We start from the raw sequence: 25917 nt of genomic DNA, 5'->3' as shown, positions 1-25917 counted from the left end.
CAGAGCAAGGAATATTCATTTTACCAGTATGTAGGCTGGTTTCTACACGAACTCCCACATGCCCCTCTGTCCAGGCAACAAGAGGTATTATCAAAGTTCAAGGACATATTCCAGCCAGGTTAAAACACTGAAGAGAAATATGAAGCAGAACCAATAGAAGCTATGGCTGGAGAGAGTCCTGACAGCCAGACAGAGCTCTGCATTTGGCCCTTACATCTGGTGTTCCCCACCCCTTGCACAGTAGGGTTCCACTCAAGTCAGTATGTATGTACAAACACATAGCTCAGGATGAGTCTCCGAAGTTTTCTAGGACTAAACACTCCTACCACCAGAGACATTTTGCTGCTTAACACTCCACTGTCCTGCTACACCATCTTTTCCCTTCATCTACCCTCCCATGGAGCCACCTAAGGCAGGTTGCTCAAAAGCAAGACTAGCCCTGGCACTTCCTCCTTTCCTGAAAGTATGCCTCTGGCCTTCCCTTTGCATACAGTTAAATGACCAAAAGTGAAGACAGGAACAAGAGAGTGACTAAGGCAGTGTGATGGTACTGAGACCTACTCTGTAAACCTTTCTTCTGTTCTAAAGCTAGCTGGAAACACTAGCTCTGCAGGATTCTGGCATGTCTCTGCTTCACATGGAGGAAAGCAAGCCTGCAAAAGGATGCTTTTTGGTTTGCGCCAAACTATACTTTCCCCACAAGCTCTAAAGTACTTTTGCAACTTTTAAGAATGTTTGCTTTTTGGTAAGGCATGGAATGAATATTGGTGTATTATTTTATTTTATTTTATTAAAAAATACAAGGCAGGGGATATTTGGGAAGGGCTAGGCCTACAGGCTGATAAATGGTTGTATCCAGCTAAGACATCCCATTAGCACAAGGACTTCCATCTGAACAGGACTTCTTCCAACTCCTTTTCTTGTTTATCCCCCTAATGATCTGCTACAGAGTAAGGGAGGGGAGAATCCAGAACAGATTTTGGGGCACAAGTCCTTGCACTAACGTGACAACTTTGCTAGATCAAAATCTGTGTTCAATTTGATATTAGTAGTACAGATTGCAAGAGAGGTGGGTAAAAGAACCTACTGCAACAGCTCCCAGGGCCTTACGTCAGCCTTCACCAAAAGGGTTGTGATGAACCTATGGACCACCCTCCTCCTAATCTCTGGTTCAAGCCCCCTAAGACATCTTTACCAGGGAGTTTGGCTCTGCCTGTCATTTAAGCTGCCAAGAAGTTCGTGTATACAAGCTCCCTCAACCCAACTTCCCACGCTCACATTGTTTCATTCTGGCGGCTTTTGCAAAGCTGGAGGTGCATAGCGTGAGAGCATTGCTAATTTACCCTATGGGAAGTTGTGTTTTTTCTCCCCTGACTACTCAGTTTGCCTAAATTATGACCAAGTGTGACATACATGTAACAGCAAGAGGGATTAGTTGATGCTGGTTGGCCAGGAACCAGAATAATGAACTCTGAATGGAAATATATGATGAAAGTCAGACCAAATCTAACTTCTCTACGTGAAATCTGAAGTCTCAGTTGGTTACCCATGCACACTTCATTGCACGACTATAGAGAAAGGCAGGGTAAAATAATGGTATGCAGCAACCACAGAACAATTCTAAAACATGGGATGGAATGAGAGAAATGTGCTCTTAAGACCAGGTTCTAAATCAATATTTGCTTGCAAGGTTACTTACAAGCCATTATAGCATCTGTAATTATTAGAACCAGATCTATTGGACTAAAACTGCAAATCATTTTCTAGGAATGGGTGGCCTCTGGGTACCATTACAAACATACTTTCTTACAAAACTTGCTAAAGCAGTGTGATAGCATCTAATAGTTTGAAAAACACTTGTTACGCATGCTTCTAACAACTAATAATTTCCTCTTTTTTTAAGGAATAAATTTAGGCATTTTCCAGCATTTTTGTTCCTGCACATGAGCCCTGTTAAAGCTGTACTCTCAAAAGTCAGATTATACTCTGACAACTACATGCAAAGGCTGCTTTTTCCACTCAATTATGGGATCATGAGTATCAGTTAGACAGGGCTCAAACTTAAAAAAGGAATCATGCTGAAAGACAACAAACTTATGTATTTCAGAATATATGCAGATATTTAGGTATCACAGTATTTACCTTTGCACTGTTTTTAAAGTTTTTTTTTCATGTTTTATTGCTTAAAAATTGTACAGACGTTTTATAAAATTGTGGCATATGTTTTCATTAAAAAAAAAAAGGTTTGAGGACTGGGAGTCTCAAAGTACCTGGAAGTACAATCTCCATGATGTACTCAGTTTTGTTTCTTTTTAAAGAACCACTAAGCAGGAAGAAGTCAAATCCAAGATGGCTACCTTACACGGATGGGTTTTAGGCCAACAACTAGTTGCATCAGAGGGAAGTGGCAAGCCATTGCTCTGCCAGATTTCAGGTGACTTTCTTCTTCCATTGCAGCCTTGTATGACACAACCCACATTGTCCAGAGGGCTGGGAGGATCCTGAATAAGCTTTTTGGTGATGCATAAGATTCAGAGAGAGAACAGAAAGAGGAAGGTTGGCTGCCCAAGCTGCCCTTGGCTCAGACAACCACTGGATGCCATTCAACATTTGTGAAAATTCAACAAGTACAACCAATACACACAAAGGAAGTCTCAAAAATAGTGTGTGTCCAAGCTTCACAGTTGCAACACTTACAAAATTTATACTGAAACTTACTCTCCTTGGAAGTAATTTTAGCACAGCTGTTTTATGTAGGGTGCCATTATACAGTCACGATCTGAGGAATGAAGCATCTGCTGCATGACTTGAAGTTGGCTCCAACTGCTCAGATGTTGCAAGCTGCTCGAGCCAAGGCCTACCTTTGCTTTGAAACATTTGCACACAAAGAGTGTCCTAAATATTAGAACTTACCACCAGTGAAGGTTGCTTTGAAAGTGCTCCAGGAGGTTGTAGTAGTATGGAGTATAGCTCCTGCTGTAGAAGCTGAAGCAATTCTTCCCTTAGCACTACCACTGATCCAGCACAAGAAGCAGAATCCTCACCAAGAGGCAGGGAAGAGAGCAAGCCACTCTGGCTTGCTGCAATTTCCAGCAGCTTCTTCTAGTCATTGAAGAACTGACACGAGCACATATATGGCTGTGCTCTCCCACTTTCACATACTAAAACAAAGGTAAGAACCGTTTCAAAAGTGCTCCAAAATTCAAACTTTGAAATCTGCAGATTTCAAATGCTCATAATCATGGTGGAAAAGACCCATGTCCAAATACAGTTCAGTAATAGAACACTGCAATGCATAGAAATTTACACTGAAAATGTAAATCTGCTATGGAGGGTTCTCAACCTTCTGAAGCAGATATATGGTGCTTAGGCAGGAGGAATTGCTGGGGGGGGGGGAGGAGAATTCCTCCATTATTCGTTTATGGAAGACTTAGCTGTCAATGTACCGATATCCTCATAATTGTGAAGCAAGAAGCACAAGTGGTTTTAGATGGTTCATGCATGGTTAGGAGGAGACATCTTAGGAGAGGCTTTTCCTCTTCAGTGATGCCAAGGGTCCTAAAAGAATGAAGCCCTAGGTAGTATCTAGCTTGTCTATTGGCAAACATGGCTCAGTGTACCACAGGCACTGACACTTCCACCTGTCATCTTTAGGTTTTGGAAAACCAAAAATGTACAATTTGCCACAGCAAATATACACAGCACCAAGACAAGAGTGATTGGAGGCTACTAGTTTCAGTCACATTGTTCACATAAACAAGTGTATATATCTCCCCCTTGACTAGATCAGGGTGGTTGTATTTAAATATGATGTATGTAAGCCTCTACTCTTTCACAGTAAGAAGAGACATGGATGTAAGTACATGTACCTATATGCATGAAACTGTAACAAAGTTCAAGCTTTTGCACTCGGGCTGTTTAAAGACTACCCTGGCCTTTTTAACATAGTACACAAGACATTGTGGAAATTGTGTAGCATGAAATATATTTTGTAAGAATCCAAACCAACAGGGTGAAATGAACAAAACATATTAAAGTAGCCACAGTTAGCTGTTCTCTAAGTTATAAAGGGTATCATTGACATTTCAATACCATTTATAGTTAAGTAACTTCATGTCGGATGTTACATCTACCAGTTCAGAGAAGGCTGCCAATTCATTAAATATTTATGTACTTAGAGCACTTACTGTGTCTTTCCTTACAAGTTCAACTAATAGAATCAGGCTGTCCATTGTAAAATACTCAAGATTATACCATTAACGCAATAATATGTTTGCTAGTCATGCTACAACAGAAGGTTTTATTTAGGTCATTTCGAGAATTCTGGCAACTGAACTTTTGCCAGCTCATGGACATAATCTTCAAAGTATAGGCTGCATGTAACTCAAATACAAGTAATACTTTAATAGCAATAACTTACAGATACAAACTAATGATGAACTACAATTTCACAAAGAATTGTAAACATTTTGCACAACTGTCAGTCCTGTCTTTTAGCAAAGTGCTCTTTTGATGATAAATAAATTAAACAAACACATAGCTAGAATGGACTACTTCCAGACAATACAAAAAAAGGTGTTTCTCTTTAATAAGTCTTGTAAACATATTTATGGAGAAAGCCATAAAAGTGTCTTGCAGGCCAACTATACTTACATACCTGGGCAACAAAATCGTCTTCAAAATGCTTTGGATGTCATTTAAAGTTTAAACTGAATACAAGTACAGTGGGTATCTCAGGGGTACCTCTTTAGTCTCATGTCCCTGAAATAAATGAGTTAACTGTGACTTATCGGCAGTTGTGTCATTGAATGGGGTAGCAAAGGCTGGAGTCCAAGAGCAGAAGGTGAATGAGCTACAAAAATAGAAAGATTTGCTGGTCAGCCTAGCTAGAAGTATAAAAAAATATTACTTGTGAGTACAAACCCAACTGCACTGATATGGCTGGGATACCAGCAAGCGGCACCCATTTCACCAGCTGGTACTAGCGCTCATTTCTAGAATGACAGTGCCCCCCCCCATGTCTTTATACCCTGGGCAATGCCTGTTACCAGATGAACTCTTTTATACATACAACTTTGCAGTTTGTGAGGAAGGTATCTTATTACAAAAATGCCTAATCCCACTGAATACAGTTCAAAACTATGCATAAAATGGGCCCATTGCAGCAAAACGACAACAAAACTGTGTGGTATCTTAAAGAGCCACAAATTTCATTACGGCACATCACATTATTGTGAACTACAATACTTTTCAGATGAATCTGCAGCTCCCTAAATTATGGCTCGCTAAAGATTTCATAGCATTTAAGATGTCATGAGGCTTGCTTTATTATAATACGAAGCCCTTTACAATAAAGCCTTATTTGAAAGATGAAAGCTATTTAAACTCTGTCTAATTAGGCCTTCCTTTCGATTTAAGGAAAAGTTTCTAGCTTGACATAAACCTTTTGTGTATGCAGGATAACAGAATTGTGGTGAACTTTAAGTGCTATATAACGAGTATTTTTCCCCCATAAAGTTTTGAATACAGCATTCCCGTACAGAAGTCCATAAGAACATGCATAAAAAAAAAAAAAGAATTGTGAACATTTTTAAATGTAAAAAGGTGAGCATGAAAATGTAATTTGGGGAGGAAAGATCTGTGGGTCATTATTCAGAGATCCTCTGCTACAATAAAGAGCCCGAGATATTGTCAGTTTCAAAGGCATGGTCAAAAAAAAAAAAAAAAAAAAAAGCCGTAACACGCAAAAGGCCTAAGCTTATGCAAGGCTATCACTTATTTCCCCAAACTAGGGACCAGAACTTGCCAAACAAAACAAAAAAGGTATGGTGTACCTATGCACACATGGAAGCAAAACCAACAGCTTTGACATCCCGACTTATGGGCTATATGCTATCATGAGCACAGAGAATATATGGATAGTTTTTGCTTGCTTTCCGAGCAAAATATTTTTTATCAACCTCTCTCTGCAGCAGAGTACTAGGGACAACAACCTGAAAAGCTAGAATGTATTTGTCATCTAACAAATTTCTATCCTGCCTTTTAGAAAAAGTCTCACAAGGTGGCAAACAATATAAACGATAAAATATACAAAATATTCCAATCAAACACAGAAAAACAGTACAAGAATTTCCCAAGAATACCAGACACAATAATGAGTGTCTTTTTTTTGGCTGCCTGTGGGTTGCATGGTGCCCAACCCTGAGCAAAAGGGTGCATTTCACATTTTCTTCTCTCAAGTCTATGAAGTAATTATGACATGCTAATGTACCTACCATCCATGAAATTATGCAGAGCATTTAGCATTGTCGCATCCTGGGGTACATAGGCCGAGTAGCCCATTTCTTCTAACATTGGTGGAGAAAGCCTGGAAGGCTGGACTGTTGTAATAGGAGTAGACGAAGAGTGATTGGGGCTAACGTGTTTCTTGTGGCGTGCTCTGCAGTTTTGAAACCACACCTAGGCACAAAATGGAAAGACACAAAAAGATGCACATCGTATTCGTTATCTGGCATTTAACTACATCAAAGAAACAAAGTATTTAAAACCATTGAGGGCCTCTTCCATATAAATGCCAGTGCAACTTTTCCCCTGTGTGTGCTCTTTACTGAGGCCAGGTAGACCCAAATTAAAAATAAGATACATCGAACTTTAGTACAACCAACAAGTTGGGGGAGCTTCTAACATGGGCTCCTGGTGTCAGTGTTCACCACGGGTCACTAATCACTCACATTGCTGCTGGCACATGCAAGACAACCCTAAATTATGTTCCTTCAGCAATGTGAAAGTATGTGATGGAAGACATTAGATGTGCATTTTCTTCCTAAAGAAACAAACAAAAAAACCAAAATCAATGTTTCAGGACTGCTGTAAAAGACATCACACAAGGTCTACTCTAGCTAAGGAATACTGATCAATAGAAAAACTGTTCTTTGGAGCTTTATGCTGCTGAGAAGCTCTGCTCACAGTACTTGTGAAGTAACTGCAGTACAGTTACCTGTATCACACGCCTGCTCAAGCCTGTTCTTTCTGCCAGTTTTTGGAGTGTTTGTGCATCTGGATTGTTGTCCTGAGCAAACTGTGCTTGCATTACCTGGAAAATGCAAGAAGTATTTTTTTATTTTTAAACTGTATTTTTTTTTTTAACGTACTAGCCAGACTGCATAAGTAACAAGATGCAGTCATATAGCTCCAACCTCCAACAGCAGTTTTGAGGAGTGCATTGTCCACATAAAAGACTTCTAAACCACATCAAGGCAGGCTAAGCTAACCCAATGACCAGATTAGCTCCAGCACTAGAATACAACATTACGTGAAAGAAAGAAAAAAATCAAAGCAAGATTCCAGCTCATTTGTTACTGAGAGCTGGTTTCATGTGACGACATCATCATTATTCAATCAGATCATATCCGTTTTATGTGACACTTGTATTACAAAAATGCACCTTCATGTGGCAAGAACTAGTTGTTGCCCTATCAGGGCCTCCTTTACAAAATGTTTGCAAATATGAACAATGTTAGTATGAAACAGAACGCGGAAGAAATTAGAAATGGCTATACTAATTTTTGCAAAGCCAAGGCGCATTAAGGCACATTCATAGCACATATACACCACAGGGCATGGTTAAACGTAAACCTCCTGGTGAAGTTACCAGGCCCAAAAGTGTACTGTGTGAATCCTACTGTGAAATTATTTTTGAAAATTAGCTTTTACTCTTCCCTACTTCTTTCAGGAGCTTATTCAAGTTGAAAGTGGATTTTTGATTAGTGTATATTATTGTTAATTTGATATTTAGTTCTGCACTGATAGTTCAGAAACGCACAGACAAACTATAGTATGTCATAAGCCTTTTCAGATGAACATTATAAAAGAGATAAAGGGCCATTACTTTACATTTTTTGAATTAAAACCTCATGGCCATTTTGGTGTGGAAGGATTGAAGTTTAATTGAGTCAAGATACTTCTACACCTAGCTGTAAACTACTGGAGTTACTGATGGCTGGGTAGACAAGTCAACTGAATATTCAGTTGTTGATATCAGTACCCCAAAGTTATGACTTATATAAACTCAAATGGTCAATATTGTAACTGGACTTCCCCTTCCTTTCCTTCCCTGTGTCCCAAAACCTGCTCCAGAGAGTTGGGGGACGCTACAAATATTTGAGGTGGTGCAGAGAGCTACAGGGTGAGTGAAAACAGGGAAGTCCTGTTACAAGAACAGAAATCTGTTGCACAATGGGATGAACATCACTAGATGCAACACAATGGGCTGAACCCAGAGCTACATGAGTGAATTTTCATGCACGAAATATTCCTACCCCTATAAAGGGCAAGGAAATGAGATTCCTGTCAATTCCATTAACCACTGCAGTCCTTTGAGAAAATTGCCAAATAACAACTCCAAATTAAAAAGTATTACATGCGTTTAAGGCAATTAAATGTTTGCTACCTAAATATTATTTGGTATTTTTAGATGTCAAAAAAAGAGGTGCTGTTTACAATTTTAAAAGTAGAAGAACTAGACCACTGTTAGGCAAACTAAGGCCCAGGGGCCAGATCCAGCCCATGGACAGTCCTGGAATCAGCGTGTTTTTACATGAGTAGAATTTTATTTAAAATGCATCTCTGGGTTATTTGTGGGGCATAGGAATTCATGCTCCCGCCCCCCAAATATAGTCCGGCCCCCCACAAGGTCTGAGGGAAAGTGGACCGGCCCCCTGAAAATGTTTGCTGACCCCTGAACTAGACTCAGTGCATAAATAGTCCTATGGCTCAGATCAAAACACCTGTTTACGCACACGCAAGTGCTTTCCTGAATCTGCTGAAGCTAACCTATGTCATATCGCCTGAGCAAAACTTCAAATACTGCGTCTGAAGCTCCTGTGGTATTATTTAACAGATGCTGGTAGAGGTGAGGAAAAGCTGTTTTGAGGGCTAAAAGCTCTGCTGTACATATGGAGCTTCCTGTGTATCCATTGCACTACCTGTTGCAACATTAAGGCTGCAGTCTTATGCCTGTTTACATGGCAGTAAGCCTCACAGAACTCAGTGGACTTACATCTAAGTGGACATGTCTAGGACTATATGGAAGGCAATTTTAACATTCTGAACAGACAGGCCATTGCTTCTCACTAAAAACTTAAACAGCCACTTTTATATGCACATAATAATGTGGATGTTATAATCCAAAACTAGGTTATTTCCCACATATGTAAGTATTACCAAATTGAGTACACCAGAAATAAATATTTTGAATAGGAACTGAAAACTTTTATGCTAGCAAACTTTAGATTAATTTCCCCCTTTTTCTGTTCAATTTTTGATTTCTAATTGTTTTTTTATCAATAGAAATGTACCTTATCCTGTCTTATTAGACTGCTTTTAATTTTAAGAGATTGTAAAGCAATGTGGAAGTTGGCATTTTGCCTTAAAAGGGGCAACATAAGATTCAATGCACATAGGATTTATTTATGCTTATTTGGCAGCAATGGTACTAAGCTATTGGACAAGAATGAATTATAAAGCAGAAAGTGGAAATAGGCAGGTGCTAGAGTGGTTGTGATAAGGAACTGCAAGTTTATCTACCACAGAATAAAAGTAGTTAACGGAACTCAGGGGTAGCATAGGAGAACCCCCCCCCCCCCCACGGAGCACAAAGACATCAGTTTTGCAAAGTTCATACTGACCCCACCATTGCTAAGCTTCAGCCTCTGCTTATCTGAACTTGACAGTGATGCCTGTGCTGAAGAGCCATGGTTTTGATTGCCACTTGGGTTTGGCAGCTATGGTGAAATGCAAGACACTGAAAATATCTGTTTCCTGTAAAGTTATATTCTGCACATTTTCTAGGACTTCTCTTCATGTTACACAGAACTGAAACTATTTAGTCTCCTATTATAATTATGTGTAGTGATGGAAATGTCTGGTTTAATGAATTTCATCAAGTAGTCAAAACAGATCAGCATTTACATTTCCACTTTACAGAATTACCAGCTGCCTTCTGGGAAACAGAAACGCTGAAGAGTAACTATTTCACATGGAACAACAGTTAACACTTGCAAGAATATTCCAGAAACATGCTGTGCCTTTGACACCAGGAGAAATATCTGCAGTGGAGAGAATTTCTTCATAACCAGCTATATTTAATATAATTATTAAGTGATGCAGAGCATAAAATCATTATCCTCCCACCCCACACCAACAACCCACAGCTGTATTTCATTAGAGGCATTGTACCATGCCAGGGCTCTACCTGAAGCTGATCTGCTGTGAAACTGGTCCGCGCCCTTTTTGCTGGTTTTGGGTGATTAATGTCTTGTTCTGTTAGCAATGCACCTTCCATACTGATACCATTACCTGAAATTAAAAAGAAGACAAAGTCGAAGTTTTGACAGTACCAACACCAGTCATTAGTTACAGACGTTATGCTAAAATAGACTTCTTGCATTAAGGATATACGTGAATACGGAATTATCAATTTTTCATTATTTTGCAACTCTACATAATTATCTTGAGTTTGTACCAGATTTGGTATTCTATTTTTTAAGCATGTTTCAGATCAGGGTCCTGGCTGCAAGCGCAGGCCTTCATTTTTATTTTGGGCGGGGGAGAGGTGTAGGAAGAGAATCCATGAACCACCAAACAGGAATATGACATGGCCTTGATTAAAAACCAGTTTTATTCTGAATCGAGTAGAGAGAAAGAATGCTAAATGCTATGGACATTAAAAAAAAATAATCAAGCTCCTTATAGTTCTTGTCAAGGGCTAAATTCAGATCATTTAAACTACAATCCAAATCCCAAGTGAGGAGCAGTAGATCTTAAAAGAAGCAGAGTCACCAGCAAAGCCTTGCCATTCACACTGGCTGGTGTGGAATGGGAAGAGGGAGCATGAAAGTTGCTGTGGCAGAGCTGGTGCATCAATTGGGCCATCATGTGATGGTAGTGGAGTTGGCTCAGGGTCCAGCAAATCCAGGGTGAACCCAGCCCTTCCCCAACCCCGTAACACTCTATTATGGAGCTCTCCACAGTCTGCCACCAACAGAGATCTTGCTGCTGGCCCCTTCCTCCAACTAGCACATTGAGTGGGAGAGATGGTTCTGAGGAGAGTATGGGAAAACTATAGACAATCCAACTCCCACCCCCAAACCTGTCACAAAGGGGGTTTGAATTACAGTGTAACTCTATCCGCCCAATGAGAAATGTTTACTACACCATTTCTTCGCAACTGTGGATCAAATGGAACTACATTGCTTGAGAAGGACAAACATGTACAGTGGCACCTCTGGTTACGTACTTAATTCGTTCCGGAGGTCCGTTCTTAACCTGAAACTGTTCTTAACCTGAAGCACCACTTTAGCTAATGGGGCCTACTGCTGCAGCCACACCATCCGAGCACAATTTCTGTTCTCAACCTGAAGCAAAGTTCTTAACCCAAGGTAATATTTCTGGGTTAGCGGAGTCTGTAACCTGAAGCATATGTAACCTGAAGCATATGTAACCTGAAGCATATGTAACCTGAGGTACCACTGTAATGGACTTGGGATACCATGCTTTGAAAAATCTGCAAACGTAAGGAGCAACAGTGGTGCCCCCCTTTTTTTAATGAAGTGCAAACATAGCACCACTAGCAATTATGGCAATCTGAAGTGGCCTGTGTGGCATGGAGAATTTTACTTTGCCAATGCCACAGATTAAAAACACTGGAGGAAAGCAGAGGAGAGGTAAAATGCTCCTTAGAACAAGAGTGAAAACTACAGATGACCAACTCCTCATGGAATTGCATGCATGCTACATTTATACATTAGTTACAGAGAAAATGATCAAGTTAATCTGGTTTCCAGAACCTACTGTGGGGGGTGTGTGTTTTCCCTCCACATGAAACAAACAAACAAACAAAAAAGGAATACAGCCTAGGGACCTAACATCAAGAAGGAGAGTTACCATTTTCAACTTCTCGTTTCAGATTATCCAACATGCAGTCATAATGTACCCTACAGAGGACTTTCTCTTCCACCAAAGCAAACTCCTCCCCTGTGGAAAGCTGCCTTTTGCAGGAGAAGCAGGCAAAGCATGCCAGGTGATACACATTTCCCTTAGCTCTTCGGACCCAGTCAGTGGAATGGATATGCCTGCCGCAGCGAGAACAACGAGTTCCATACCGTCTGTAACAAAAGAAGGGAAGAGAAAATAGCAGCCATTCATCATACAACTGCCACTCAAGTTAGATTATGAAGCTACATTGCGGGTATTATGAAGTTCATCATAAATGCTACTAGTCTCATTGAAAGCTGGGATTTGCTTAAGTTCCACTCAACTGCTTCAGAAAAAAAGGAGGATTGCCTGACTTTGCAATTAATGTTTGAACTTTTGAGATGACGTTCCCTTATGCATTCTTGTGAGAATCATAAGAGATCTCATAAGGACAAGTCATGCCGCTTTGAGGCAAGTCAGCCCAGGAGCCCTGTTATGTCATACACATGGCGTTACATGAGATTATATCTTGATGTAGCAGGGGTATCTTTTAAAAAAAATGAGTTTAATACCTGCTATCCAAGACAGGAAGTGTTGAGTCAGGCAGAACCCTACACCTTTTCATTCTATAGCTTTCTTTTAAAAAGGTGTAGGCTATTCCTCCTTACTCCATACATATATTACCACTCTGTGTCCAGGAGATGATAATTTATTAGCATTAAAAAAAAATAGGAGGGCAACTAATCTTTGATTCACAAAACTTTGTACAATAAAAAGCCCAACAAAAAAACAGCACAAAAACAGCAATGAAACTACAAAATAACTCAGCAGGAACAGTCCATACAGCTAGGCAACACCATGGAAAGTTCTTTCAGCAGTCGGCTTAGACAACTAACCAAAAGAATGTGATATTCTTATGAGGTGGATAGATACCTCTGATCTAAAGAGTTCTAAGAGTCAGTGGAACCATCAAGACCTACATTGCTTCATCAAACTCAACTATGAAAAAAACAGAGGGAAGCCATAGTAGCGTTTCCCCTCTTTAGCTCAGGCAATGGAGGGAAATATGCAGAGAAAAGCTGCTCTTTCAGGTACAAAGAGCCTAAGCCAGAGGTCGGCAACGTGCGGCCCACGCTGGCTGTTTAACTGGCCCACGAGCCACCCCAGAACTGAGCTGCCCGCTTGGCGAGTCCTGGAGCGCTGCGCTAAACCAGCGCAGCGCGGTGTGGGGACTCACTTCTGCAGTGCCGGAAATCATGTCTGCGCACACGCAGATGCCGGAAATCGCAGGCGAGAACCCAGCCCATGGAGGGTTCTCGGCAGGACTGCTCCAGCCCAGGCAAGGTAAACTGCCCCCTGGCCTAGGCCATTTAGGGCATTAAAGAGGTAAAAAGCAGGGGGACGGGATGTTTGCAATACAGGCTGCATTCACATGGCGGTTCATTCCATTTTAATGACTATTAAGTTCCATATTATATTTGCATTTTCACACATAAGCCACTTATGGAACTATAGTGGAAAATAGTGCAAGCTTTGTGCTCATTTCTGGGTTATTGGCTTTTGGGGGCAGGGGGACGATCTGTTTATAAAAAAAACATGGAAATGAGGACACTATACTCCACTATAGTTCCAGTTGTGTGAAAGCTAAATAAATAGTAATAATAATAAAAAATTATTTATACCCTACACATCCTGCTGCGTTTCCCCAGCCACTCTGGGCGGCTCCCAAGAGATTAAAAACAGAACAAAATATCAAACATTAAAAGCTTCCCTAAACAGGGCTGCTTTCAGATAAAAGTCAGATAGTTGTTTATTTCCTTGACATCTGATGGGAGGGCGTTCCACAGGGTGGGCACCACCACCGAGAAGGCCCTCAAATATAATTTGGAAATTACCGTATTTTTCGCCCTACAGGACACACTTTTTCCCTCCAAAAATGAAGGGGAAATGTGTGTGTGTCCTATGGGGTGAATGCAGGCTTTCGCTGAAGCCTGGAGAGCGAGAGGGGTCAGTGCGCACCAACCCCTCTCACTCTCCTGGCTTCAGGAAGCTATCCGCAAGCCTTGGGAGCCCGCGGGAGTTCCTGCCGGGCTCCCTAGGCTTGCGGATAGCAGCCTGTTCTGGGGGCTGGCGTCGGGGGAAGCTCGGGCTTCCCCCATCCTAGCCCCGCGCCTGGGGGGGAAATAATTTTTTTTCTTTATTCCCCCCCCCAAAAAAAACCTAGGTGCGCCCTATAGGGCGAAAAATACGGTAACAGTTAGGCGAATGTTGTGAAAGCAGACAGCAGAATTCTGCACCAAATGAATCCCCAAGTAGAGTGCATTGCAGTAATCCAAATGAATTGTTACTAAAGCATTATAATGGCAAGAGTCTGACTAGAGCCATTTTACTACAATATTTTTCTGCTGTTTAGACACTATTCCCCTCCGTTGTTGGCAATGAAACAGAAGGACATATGAGCTGAGAATGGGAAGATGTTGAGAATTAATTCTATTACTCTCACCAGTGTACAAAACAATGTCAAAAAAATCAATGCAAGTGAGCACTTGGTGTATTTCTGAAGAGCACCTCACAGTTTCACATCCGTAGGCTTCATGGATCTGATTGTCAGTTTTAAAAACTGTTTCCAAGTTCTTTCTCCTGACTTTTCAACAGACATATTAGGTGTTATTCAGGATGAAAGGCCAGGTACTTTTATTACAGTCAGAAACCCCAAGCACTTTAGATAACAAAGGGTGAGTTTCTCCTTACACCTTCAATGGCAGTAGCTTACTCTAGCAGCAAAGTATTTCCATGTTTTATCTTGGACTGCAAAGAAGAAACGGGAGTAGTTTACTCCCCAAAGTGTTGGCATGCAACAGAAATACTTTCCTTCTGGAGGAAACAATTGCATTTTGTGAGAGTAGATGGAAACAGGAAGATGGCAGTAGGGCTTAATCGAAAACATTTTTTGAAGTTATAATATTGAGATTGATTTCATCATATTGCAAGTAATTCCAGATAACTACACTCTTCCAGCCATGCTCTATCCTAGACCACTCCATGACACTGTTTGTTGGTGTGTGCATATATATCTATATATATCTATATCTATAGATATATCTAACAGATCTTCTGCAGCAATTCTTTCAGTAAGGATATATGCAAGTAACATTAAGCACTTCGTTAGCTCAATGGGAGAAATAGGCTACAATCCTTTAATTTCCTGTGAGTGAGTTCCATTTAAAATACATAGGATATGCATAGGATTCTGCTGTTAGATGGACTGGAAAATACTCAGCTTTGAGTATGGTCCAGCCTGTGGTCCACTTGTCGTATACATGCTGTGAGTTATGCAATTAAGAAGTGGAACTGTTCCTAAAAAGATTTATTTGGTTTCCCAATTTCTGGCATGAATGCTGAAGGTTTTGTTTGTTTTGTGAAGGGCCATATTTTTTCAGATTTTTTTAAATAACTAAAAATAAACATTTTTCAATAATAAAAAAAGATTAAGAGGACAACAAGATGTAGAAGGAATGGTTCAAGAGCAGCTACCCAGAAAGTAGCCTAATAATGGCTACCAAATGACACTAAAGCAGGGATGGGGAACCTGTGTCCTTTTCGGGTATCGTTGGGCTCAACTTCCAACAGTTCTTGCCAGCTCAGCCAATAGTGTGTTTCAGTTATGAGCACTGCTGTGTAAATAAGCCCTTTGTACTAGGATGTGTCCATGCACATAAAACACAAAAATTCATGGGTCTACTGTCATAATCTTAGTATTTTGTAATTACAAGATACCACCTGCCTATAAGAGGAAAGAAGAGCGATGGAGGGAGGCAAACAACATCAGATCTGCTCCAGTTGACTAACCCCCTCCAATAGGGACAGTTTTACATTTCATAGTTTCATATTATAAACCACCTAGAATGCTTTGACAGAAAGTTGATGCATACATGCAATAAACACATACATAAATAAAGCATAGTATACCTGAAATAGTCTAGTTTGCAGAAAACGTCTTTGTCTTTGATATAGCAGCTGGTGTGTCTTCCCAAAGAAGTCCTACATACACTGCAAGAGAGACACCGCACATGCCAGCACAAGTCATTTACCTATGAAAGGAGAAAGAAATTTTACATTCGGTAGCAGTGATTTAAGCAAACTATATAAACAGGGCTTGAAGAAATAAAGTTCACAGTAATACTTAGGACTCTCAAGTGTGAGAATCCACAGATCTAAAAAGCAATCACAAATGGAATTTATAATACTACTAGTAGTAGTAATAATAATAATAATAATTTTACACCCAAGAGGGGCACAATTCATCGAGAAGTTCTCCACTACAAGCCCTACTGACACAAATGAGTCATGCCAGAGCTCTGTTTAATGCAAGGAAGAAAAGCCACTTGTGGAAATCCAGAAACAGCTTCTCTCCCCAGAGGGACTGTGCATCTACAGTGACCGAACAGAACACAAAAGCATCTTAAGAGAGAACTGTTTTGTTCCTGTATTCCCCAATTTTATTCGAGGGGGTGGTTCTGTTGATTTTCCAGTCCTGCTCACACAATTCACCTGAATAAATAAGTTAGCAGCAATGGGTTATTTATTTTCATGCAAATGAGCAATAAGTATTCGTAAGTCAGCATGGGCATAAAAGACTTGAGGCAGAGGCCAAACATACAAATTCTGATTTAAATGTAAAGATGTGATTTTAAGGCACCTTTCAGAAGGAAACACACAAACTCTAGCTCCTGCTCTCAGGGTTTAATTTGCCTCTGGGCGAATTAAGACTGCAAGTGGCTGCAGTCTCACTGGTAATTTACCTTTGCTTACATAGCAAACAGATATACTGCAAAGTAATAAAACAAGCTTCTAAAAGGTAGAGAAGGGGCAAGTATTCTGGAGGGTGAAGCTCCCATAGGCCTCCTCCAACACCACCCCTGCTGGTCAGGCTATAACAAGGGTGACAGAATAAAAATATAAAGGTGTAGCCTTTACTTGAGCAATTTTCAACGACATATTACATGAAAATGAGCTAGCACAAACATGCCCCAAGTCAAAAGCTAGTCAAGACTTTGGACACAAGTTTATATTCAAGTTATTCAAGTTATTCTAGGCTTTAGAATAAGTGTTTGTGTAAGCTTTAACAGAACATTATGGGAAGAGGGCAACATAGCACGGATGACTATGGAGCTGTTTAATCCAGAAAGGCAGTATTAGCTGACACCATATCACCTTGAACTGCACTTAAGGGGTGAAGTTGCCCTGCAGAGCTTACCATTTAAAGCATGAGAAAGTGAAACACTTATTCAGCTGCTTGCTTATTATGAAACTTACCATGGATCATTCACAACCGTAGTGGAGGTTAGCTTGCGTGGCTACATTAAATGATGGAGTTGATGAATGATCCATGCTCTCAAACCAAACAGCCGATGTGCAATTGTTGTAGTTTATCACATAGCAAACTACGTATATCCTAGCTGCATTTATTACTTGTGCTGACAAGGTAATAGACACAATCAGAGTGAATTGTGTGAACAGACATGCTTTAATCCTCTGCTAGATCAGTGGCTCCCAAACTTTGCCCCATTGCTTTCTTCAACTCATCCCCAGTGCCCTCTATAGCCTATCTTATAAAAAGCATTATTCAAAACAGTGGTTTGCACAACCCACCAAAGATGATAACACAGTAAAACTCAAAACAGTAGTAATTTTATATTTATTCTGAAAATATAAAAAATGAATTCATAAACTCTAAGCTTGTAATTTAAAGAATATATAGCAAACAATATTGCATGAACTTTTTTTTATTGCATTATTAATAAAAACAAAAGGGTGAATGAAATCTATAGCCTAAAATATTTATATGTAACTACTTACCAAACAAACACAAACTTTCACCTACCACAGATATACAGTAAGGGAATCAGTTACCTATTACCAATGATTGGGTACCTTGCAACAATTCAGAATTGCAAATAAAAACAAATGTGACCAAAGGAAATGGCTTTGAAAGTGATAAGAGCAATAAAACATGAAATACCAAGGTGGTGTTTTTTTGCTCTAGTGCTCTAGCCAGGCCTTTGTAAAGAAGCAATCAAAGGCTTTGGAGTGGCATAACGCCAGCACCCACCCTTACCCCACGCCTCTTAGTCCCGTCCTCCCCGGGGAGATACCATCCACTTGGTGAACCACTGTACTAAGTTTTAATAGCAAGAATAAAGTTTTCAGAAAATTTGTAGCTCAATCGATTGTCACTTGGCGATTTGGTAATAACCCAAGATACAGAACACTAAATAGATATATTAGTTGTCCACTAAGCCATTTCAAAAATGCCAACAGCCTTACTAAAGAAACCCTATGAAACAAGAATTTAACGTTTGATAAAGTTAGAGGGATGATCAAATCAGTGAAGTCAGATGCTGAAGGAAAACTAATAGTCCTTGATGGTAATTCATCACTGTATTGATTTAAAAAATGAATTTTTAAAGTTCTCTGTTGTTTAAGGTACAGTGTTGTAACTGAAAGTTTGGAGTTTTGAATACAGTTTTGAACTACCTTTGATCACATAACAGTCACGTAACTGACTTACCATGACCTTCTGAAATGAGCACGATGTACACAAAAGATACATAAACAACATTGCCTAAGCCTTGAAACAGCATAAACAATCCTACCAACTGTGATTGAACCCTGCTTGCAGAGTTTACCATGGCCGATTGTCGGTAGTATTTGCTGTAACTGTATAAACATATTCCCCACACTAGAAGAATTTACCAGTAAGCTACAATGCAACACTCCTGTGTTTGTTTCTTCAATAATGGGAAGAGGGAAAGAGTATTTGCCACATTGTTTTCCCCGAGTTGGAAACAAAGTCACATCAGTGAAAAAGATTAACTACCTAATTCACAAACAAGCATTATTCTCTCTCTCTGACTTCACCACCAGTGCTAGGAGCAGCAGTACGGAGGCCTATGGAACATGTTCATAACAACTGAAGTCAAAGAAGCACAGAGCTTCAAGGGTCCCCGAAATCATCTGCTCCAACTTCCCAATGCAGGATCCATGCCTCCAATGAAGGAGAGTCCATCAGCTCCCAAGGAACCATGCTACAGTGCTGAACAGCTCGAGAGGTTTCTTCAAATGCTGAACAGTTGCAATTTCACTCCATCTTGCACAACAGCCTCACGTCTCCCATTAACAGTCTCTCTTCTAGGGCGGCTAAACACAACCAGCTCTTTCAACCATTCCTCATAGGATTCGGTATCTAGACCCACTTTGATATTTGGATTGCTCTCCTCCGAGCACCCTCCAACTTGGACCTCTTGATGTGCGGCACCCACAACTGGACACAGAACTCCAGATGCAGCCTAATCATCACAAGTTTGATCTGCAGCATAAACAATTAATAGTCCTATGTAGTATTACCACTTTATCCTTGCAGTCTGCATCATGTTACTTTTTAATCAGCAGTTGGAAACATTTTTGGGGACCTCAAGCTGTTTTATGCTAAGGGTTCACTCTTCATTCAAGTGTTTGACTAGGATCTGGAAGACTAGGATTTAAATCCCCACTTGGTCATGAAGCTCACTAGGTGGCCCTGTGCCAATCACAAACTCTCAGCCTAACCTACCTCCTACCTCACAGGATTGTCGTGAGAGAAAGAAGGAAGGGGGGGGGGGAGAGAATATATACATGAGCTTGAGCTCCTTGGAGAAAAGGTGGGGTCCAAATGTAGTAGTAGAGTAGTAGCAGTAGTCATCGTCACTTCGGTCCAGTATATCTGAAGGAGTGTCTCCACCCCCATCGTTCTGCCCGGACACTGAGCTCCAGCGCTGAGGGCCTTCTGGTGATTCCCTCACTGCGAGAAGCCAAGTTACAGGGAACCAGGCAGAGGGCCTTCTTGGTAGTGGCACCCGCCCTGTGGAACACCCTCCCATCAGATGTCAAAGAGAACAACAATTACCAGACTTTTAGAAGACATCTGAAGGCAGCCCTGTTTAGGGAAGCTTTTAATGTTTGATGCATTACTGTATTTTAATATTGTTGGAAGCCGTCCAGAGTGGCTGGGGAAGCCCAGCCAGATGGGTGGGGTATAAATAAATTATTATTATAGCTAACAGGAATAGTGGTCAGGGATGATGGGAGTTGTAGTCCCAAAACATCTGGAAGGCCAAGTTTGCCTATGCCTTTGTTATACCAAACTTCAGATGACAAATATCCACTCCCATATTCTGTGTGCAGATATACTGTAATGCTCACACACAATAATTCCCCAAATGTACCATGCTGGCAAGATAAATCCAAAAATTATTTTTAAAATCTTGTTTCATGCCTGCTTCCTAAATTCACCCTACATTAGCTGCCAGGCAATCACAGAACTTCTGGCAAACAAAAAAGGAAGAAAGAAAAAGATGCAGAATAATCCCCTTTCAAATACAGAAGCCAGCAGTTGCACCTCCATAAGCCCATCCATATAATATTCCAATTGTAATCAAATATTAAGAATATCAAATGTAGTTTCAGGTTGGCTTTTAATATCTGGCACCTCAAAAAAAAAAAAAAAAAAAAAAAAGCACCACAAGAAAATACATATCCAATTGAGATTCGTTTTCTGAGCTGGTGGTTATGATCACTGGGAATTTCAGAAATTTTGTTTCTTCATCCAAATTTTGAAAACTGGTAATTTACTTTTATGTCTCCAGCAAGCTTAAAGCAATGGAACACATTTATTTCTAATAATGCAAGTGCAATCTATTTTGAACACATAACCTCCTTAGGTTATCTGGCCAGGGCGGATGAATAATTAAAATTTTATATTCAGCCAGGAGAAGACCTTTTACTAAGGCACCATTTCATGAACCAGTCAGAATAAAATATATGCATTCTACAACAAGTGACTCTGCATTATGCTTCCAGATTTGTTTATATTCAACTTTCCACTTCAGATTTTAAAAGTATGGATGCTATTGAATGCTGCGATTCTACACACATTAACGTGAGAGTAAGTCCTATTGCAGCCAATGAAGTAAGCCCCTAGGTAGATATTTATTGTATTGTGTTTGTAAAGTGGTATTTAAGGCACTTCAGGAATGAGCAGGAAAAAATTAAGCTGTTTCCTAGTTTCAGCATGGCCCAGATTTGGAGCCTCTTATAGGAATCTACTGACAAACTCAAGACAGTCTGATGATTGTGAAATCCAAATTATCTGGCTTTTTACAACAAAACCAGACTTCAGTTTTGATTAGTGCCTACTAACCCATGATCTAGTGCACATATGACATTTATAAGCCAAAGAGGAAACTTCACTTGAGTAAGGCAGCATTTAAAACCTGCAACATAATTCTGAGTTTGAATTTGTCAAAACAGTGGCCCTGTTTTGTAGCAAGTATGTGCACTAAACAAATGATCCTAAATATAACACCAAAGGTTAAGACTAGTCCAGTAGTCAAGGAAACCAATTTTGACTGCAAAGAAATAGTGTTGCAAATTCAGTGAGCAAATCTCCCTAAATCTGTAGTGATTTTAGCTTTCAGATTTCTCAAATATCCAAGTGAAATAAGTTACTGTATTTCTAGGAGGAGGGTGGGAAACCTCTGCAAAGGCCAATAGCATTTTCTAGTAGTACTTTTTGAAGGTGATTCCCTGCAAAAGAGCTTTTAAAAACCCAAACTCGTTCAAAAGGTACTATTGACCCAAGAAGCGTGCTTTTTGAGTAACTTTTCATTGATCACCTGCTGGAAAGCACAATCTCTCGTCTTCCAGAGTGTCTATCAGGAGGTGAACCTTTCAGGAGAGCAAAAAATCTGGGACCCTGGCGGATAGATTGGCCTTCCTTGAAGCCCCAACTGTGAGCTCGAAGCCCATTCATTTCCCGCTCCAAGGCCCAGGTTTGCAAGGCCCGCCAACTCACCTTGAGAAGGTACTTGTCGATTATCTCCTGGCCGCAGCTGCTGCAGATGCACTTGCTGGGCGCGCATCCGCCCGGGCCCGAATTCAGCGAGCGCGGAGAAGACGAAGAAGGCGAGAGAGGGGTGGACGGCGAGCACGAATCCTCGTCTCCGGCAACCTCGGGGCTCACCTGCCACACGGACACGAGCGGATTAATACACATGGGCCTGTTTCCCTCAGGAGCCTCTCTGAGGTAACTATCGTCCTCTCCCCGCCGCCCAATCATTAGATCCAGCTGCCATGGCGAGCGCTCCCTCAAACCAGCCGCCTCAGCCGAGGTTCCCCGCCAATACTATTGATAAAATAACTGATAATAGGGAGAGGAGCTCCCCTTCAGTTCCTACTACGGTTGAATATTCTCTCCCTGGAGCCCTTCTTCGTGTCTGTGCCCCTTCGCCCTCACAAATCTCCCTCAGAAGAGAACCCAACCCGACCTGAAGGCCACCCAGTGACTGCCCTGACTGGGTCGGGGCAGGTGGGAGAGACCGCGAAGCCACGCGCCCGCCGGGCCGCCTGCTAATGCCCCGTTCCCGCCTTTCTCGCGCTGCCCGCACACAAAGAGTCCCCTGTCGCCTCAGAGACGCCGTCTCTCCTTCAGCTCCCTTCACGGACTAGGAGGAAAGTCCCTTTCTCGTCGCTCCATCCCACCCGCGTCTCGCTGACTTACCAGCCCAGTTTCTCCCGCGCTTTTCCGTCTTCTCCCAGTCGCGGTCGCCGCCGCTGCTGCTACTGCTACTCGCCCACACTCCTCAGCCATGAGCCTCGGGAACTGCGAAGAAAGACCAGACGGCTGAGCTCGCCGAAGGCCGCCGAAAACTGAGGCTCGTCATAGGAGAAGGAAAGAGGGGCTGCCGACCATCCTTCCCTCCCCTCCAGCCAAAACTAAACGGCGGCAATTAGGGGGCGAAGTCGGCCCCGAGGCATAAGCGCTTCAATGGGGCCCTTGAGCACTAATTGCCGCTCCTCCAGCAGCAGCCCAAGACCTCGCCCGCCCGGCGCTCGTGCCGGGCACGATTTAAATAAAAATGCCTCAGCTTGCGCGGCCTCCAAATACCCTCCGCAATTAAGCCCGCCTTGCCACTTCCAGCTTGGGGCCTCCGAGGTGTAAATTGCCACTTAAGCACTCGAGCCGAAGTCAACAGGCCGAGGGGCTGCTGCTTAGACTCGAGGATTTATTTATTTCGTTAAGCTGAGGGCACAAAAAAAGGGGGGAAGAAGAAGAAGGGAACGTCACCAGAAGAGAAAGGAGGAGAATAGAAACCAGCCAGCTGAATTTAATTCGGGGGGTCATTAAACACAATGGCCCCCTTGGCCAATTTGGAGGGAGGGCGCGCGCTTGATGAAGCCGTTTGGCGCGGCCGAGGCCGAGCGAGGCGAGGGACAAAAGCGCTCGCGCCAACTCCGCCAGGGCGCTGCGCTCGCCTCCATTAGGCGCGCGGAACAAAGCCGGCGGAGGGCGACCCTCGGCCCGTCAAGCCCGCGCCCAAAGCCCCCTTTAGCTAAGCAGCCGACTCTATCCAAAGTCGCAGTGCAATCCTGAACCCGATTACTGTTTCCAGTGGAGCTTTGCTCCCTGGCAAGGGATGCCACCTCGATGCGGATTAATTACCCCGCAATCCCAGCGGTTAGTCAGTGAGGCCGAGTGTGGGAGAGCTTCGGGAACAGATGCATTTCCGATCCACCTGAATCGCCAAGATGAAATGTGAGAGAGATCATCTGGAGCGGAGGTAGCGGGCACTGCACCCTCCTACACCATCCCTGACCATCGGGCGCCATAGCCGGGGCCGGGGCGAAACGGAGCCCGACCCGATCTAGAGCGCCCCGATCCGGGGTATAAATGGGTCTGCCCAGAGTGGCCTCGTGGAAGGAGGCAGAGCTAGTTTCGGGGACACATTCCTGACCCCGCGTAATAATTTTATCCAGGTTGCAGCTAGTCCACCGGCTCCTTGCTTTGCCGAAGTCTTTGCGACTGAAGAGGCTGCGCGCCATCCACCGTCCCGGGCCTACACAGAAGCCAGCCCTGCATGTTTCTATGGGACTTGCTCCCCACCGGCGTCTATAGATGCAGCGCACGATTTGACATTTCCCATGCGCAGGTAAGCAGTATAAAGTACAATGGAAAGAGGCAGGAAGGTTACAGCAAAAAAGGGGGGACACTATCCCCCAGAACCCTTAAAAGGCCAACCCAAACCCAACAGGCTGTACTCGAGCCCTTGCAAACAATTTGCTCTGGTTTAAATGTCTTTTCGTTTTGGCTCAAGCAAGGCTTCTATTTCCATCTGTCATGGGTACTTTAGTTGAGATTCCTGCATTGCGAGGGGGTTAGCCTAGATGACCCCCAGGCCAGGGGTCCCTTCCAGCTCTACGGTTTTATGATTCCAGTGAATAAGTATATTGCATTCATTTTTAGAATTCCTTGAACAGAGACTAGGAAATGCGGCGGCCCTTGAGGGTTTGGCTCATGGTCTGGTTCAAGGCTGCTTGCGATCACTTACCCCGGAGTAGCCCCATCGAAGGCAACCGAGCTAGTTTGGAGGATTCTGACCGCGCCGATCGCCACAGATGTACGGGGGGGACCCAAAACCGCTGGAATTAACTGCCTTTTAAAAGAGGGGTGAACGGGAGGCAGATGCGGGTCTGCTGGCAGGTCTTTGGCTTGCAAAGGACTCCTGGCTATCAACTGCTGAGCAGCAGCAACGAAAAGACTTGCCCACCCCCTCTAAATTATGCTGCCGACACGGAGGGATGTATGGATGCGTTGGTGGGTGGACCGACCACGAGCTCCCATCAGTTCTGATAAACTCAATGCAGATTCTTTAATTCTAAACGGTTTGGCTTTGGCACCAAAAGAAAAAGAAAAAGTAGGTCATGCAAGCCTGACGTCTGTCACTCGCTTGCTTTAGGGACAGTTCGAAGCGAAATCGAGGCACGGTAAAAAAAATCCTCAAAAGCCAGCGATGCCTTAAGGGACTACTCCGTTGTATGAAGTCGAAGCGGCGTCCTTCGTAAGAAGTGGAAGCGGTGTCAGTCCTCCGTTCACCAAATATTCGATTTCTCTCTTTCCCCTGCGGACGTTTCCTACTAAACTTGTTTTCGTGTGCTCGCGCGCGCTTTTCTTTATTTCTTTTTTTTCCTTTTCAGCTGGAAATTCAGGTATTTGTTTATATTTTAGATCTACAGTTAAAAAACAAAAAAACAAAACCCGTAGCTTTCCACACACAGACACACCAAGTAAAGGGTGTCAAGCGCTTACAGACGTTAGGTGGAACCGTGCCAATTTGCCTTCAGGAGTGGAAGGGGAAATCGCTTCCACCACACGAAAAAGCGCATTTCAAAGGAAGAGGAGGGGTGGGGGTGGGAATACTTTACAAAATTACGAAATGTAATTAAAATTAAAATTACATTGGGGGGGGGCGGAATTCCTGGACGGGTCTTAAGCTGCGATGAGCAAACCGCTTAACGCGAAATATTCGGCCCCCGCTGCAATGAAATGAAACTACTCCGGAGCAAAGGGCATAGCAGCTGGTATCTCTGGGGGCAAATTTGGATCCACTCCACTTTTACACAGACTGCGAGGGAGGCAATCCGCTTAAGGAAAAGGGTCTCTCGTCTTCTCAGGGGGAAGAAGAGGCAGCGGGCTCACCTTTTCCGTCGCGAGGCGAAGCGCAGGCACGTCTTTGTCGTCCAGTTTACACACAAACATCTGGTTGCTCTTCCAATACATGGCACTGGGCTGCGAGCGCTCCTCACATACCAACTCCAAAAGGACGGAGCCCCCACTCCCTCCCTTTCCGCGCAGGAGAAAAAGAAAAAGGGGAAAAAAGCGACTTGGGCGAGTTTTGAAAAGTATCAAGGAAAAGATAGCCAACGCCCGGCCCTCCTCGTCGGCCTCCAGTCCTTGCTCCCCCTCGTCTTCCCGAGCTCCCTACCCGACTCCACTGATGTCAGACCCTGGAGGGGGGGAAAGTTTTGTTTTCAAGTGGGTGGAACCTCTTCCCGCAAAAGCCTCTTGGC

The 25917-nt window shown here is 42.6% G+C and overlaps 1 protein-coding gene across 3 annotated transcripts; it reads right to left on the bottom strand.

Moving 5' to 3' along the window:
• Positions 1 to 3968: 3968 nt before the first annotated feature.
• On the bottom strand, positions 3969 to 25824 carry LHX8 (LIM homeobox 8). Of its 3 annotated transcripts, none has more exons than XM_081009006.1 (9): positions 25547 to 25824; positions 22571 to 22672; positions 21866 to 22033; positions 15943 to 16064; positions 11944 to 12164; positions 10253 to 10356; positions 6998 to 7093; positions 6276 to 6459; positions 3969 to 4852 (listed from the first exon to the last, which is right to left on the bottom strand). In XM_081009006.1, the coding sequence occupies exons 1-9, from the start codon at positions 25625 to 25627 to the stop codon at positions 4776 to 4778; spliced, it is 1155 nt and encodes a 384-aa protein (XP_080865132.1). In that variant the 5' UTR covers positions 25628 to 25824; the 3' UTR covers positions 3969 to 4775. The 3 variants fall into 3 exon arrangements, with proteins under 3 accessions (XP_080865132.1, XP_080865133.1, XP_080865134.1); XM_081009007.1 differs by lacking the exon at positions 25547 to 25824 and adding an exon at positions 24399 to 25155; XM_081009008.1 differs by lacking the exon at positions 6998 to 7093.
• Between the last annotated feature and the right edge of the window lie 93 nt (positions 25825 to 25917).

The sequence above is a fragment of the Podarcis pityusensis genome (assembly GCF_964106645.2).
Source record: "Podarcis pityusensis genome assembly, chromosome: 6".
Taxonomy (NCBI): domain Eukaryota; kingdom Metazoa; phylum Chordata; class Lepidosauria; order Squamata; family Lacertidae; genus Podarcis; species Podarcis pityusensis.
Note: the sequence above shows the minus strand (reverse complement) of the source record. Positions and strands in the feature narration are given on the sequence as shown.

What these genes read in the sequence shown, in the direction of transcription:
- LHX8 (XM_081009006.1), bottom strand. Translation starts at nt 25,627, where the DNA reads ATGTATTGGAAGAGCAACCAGATGTTTGTGTGTAAACTGGACGACAAA. An exon ending in TCACAGCAGATCAGCTTCAG is followed by an intron (nt 7,094 to 10,252) that starts GTAGAGCCCTGG and finishes TGCATTTTCCAG; the next exon opens with GTAATGCAAGCACAGTTTGC. An exon ending in TGAGCAGGCGTGTGATACAG is followed by an intron (nt 6,460 to 6,997) that starts GTAACTGTACTG and finishes TTTTGTGCCTAG; the next exon opens with GTGTGGTTTCAAAACTGCAG.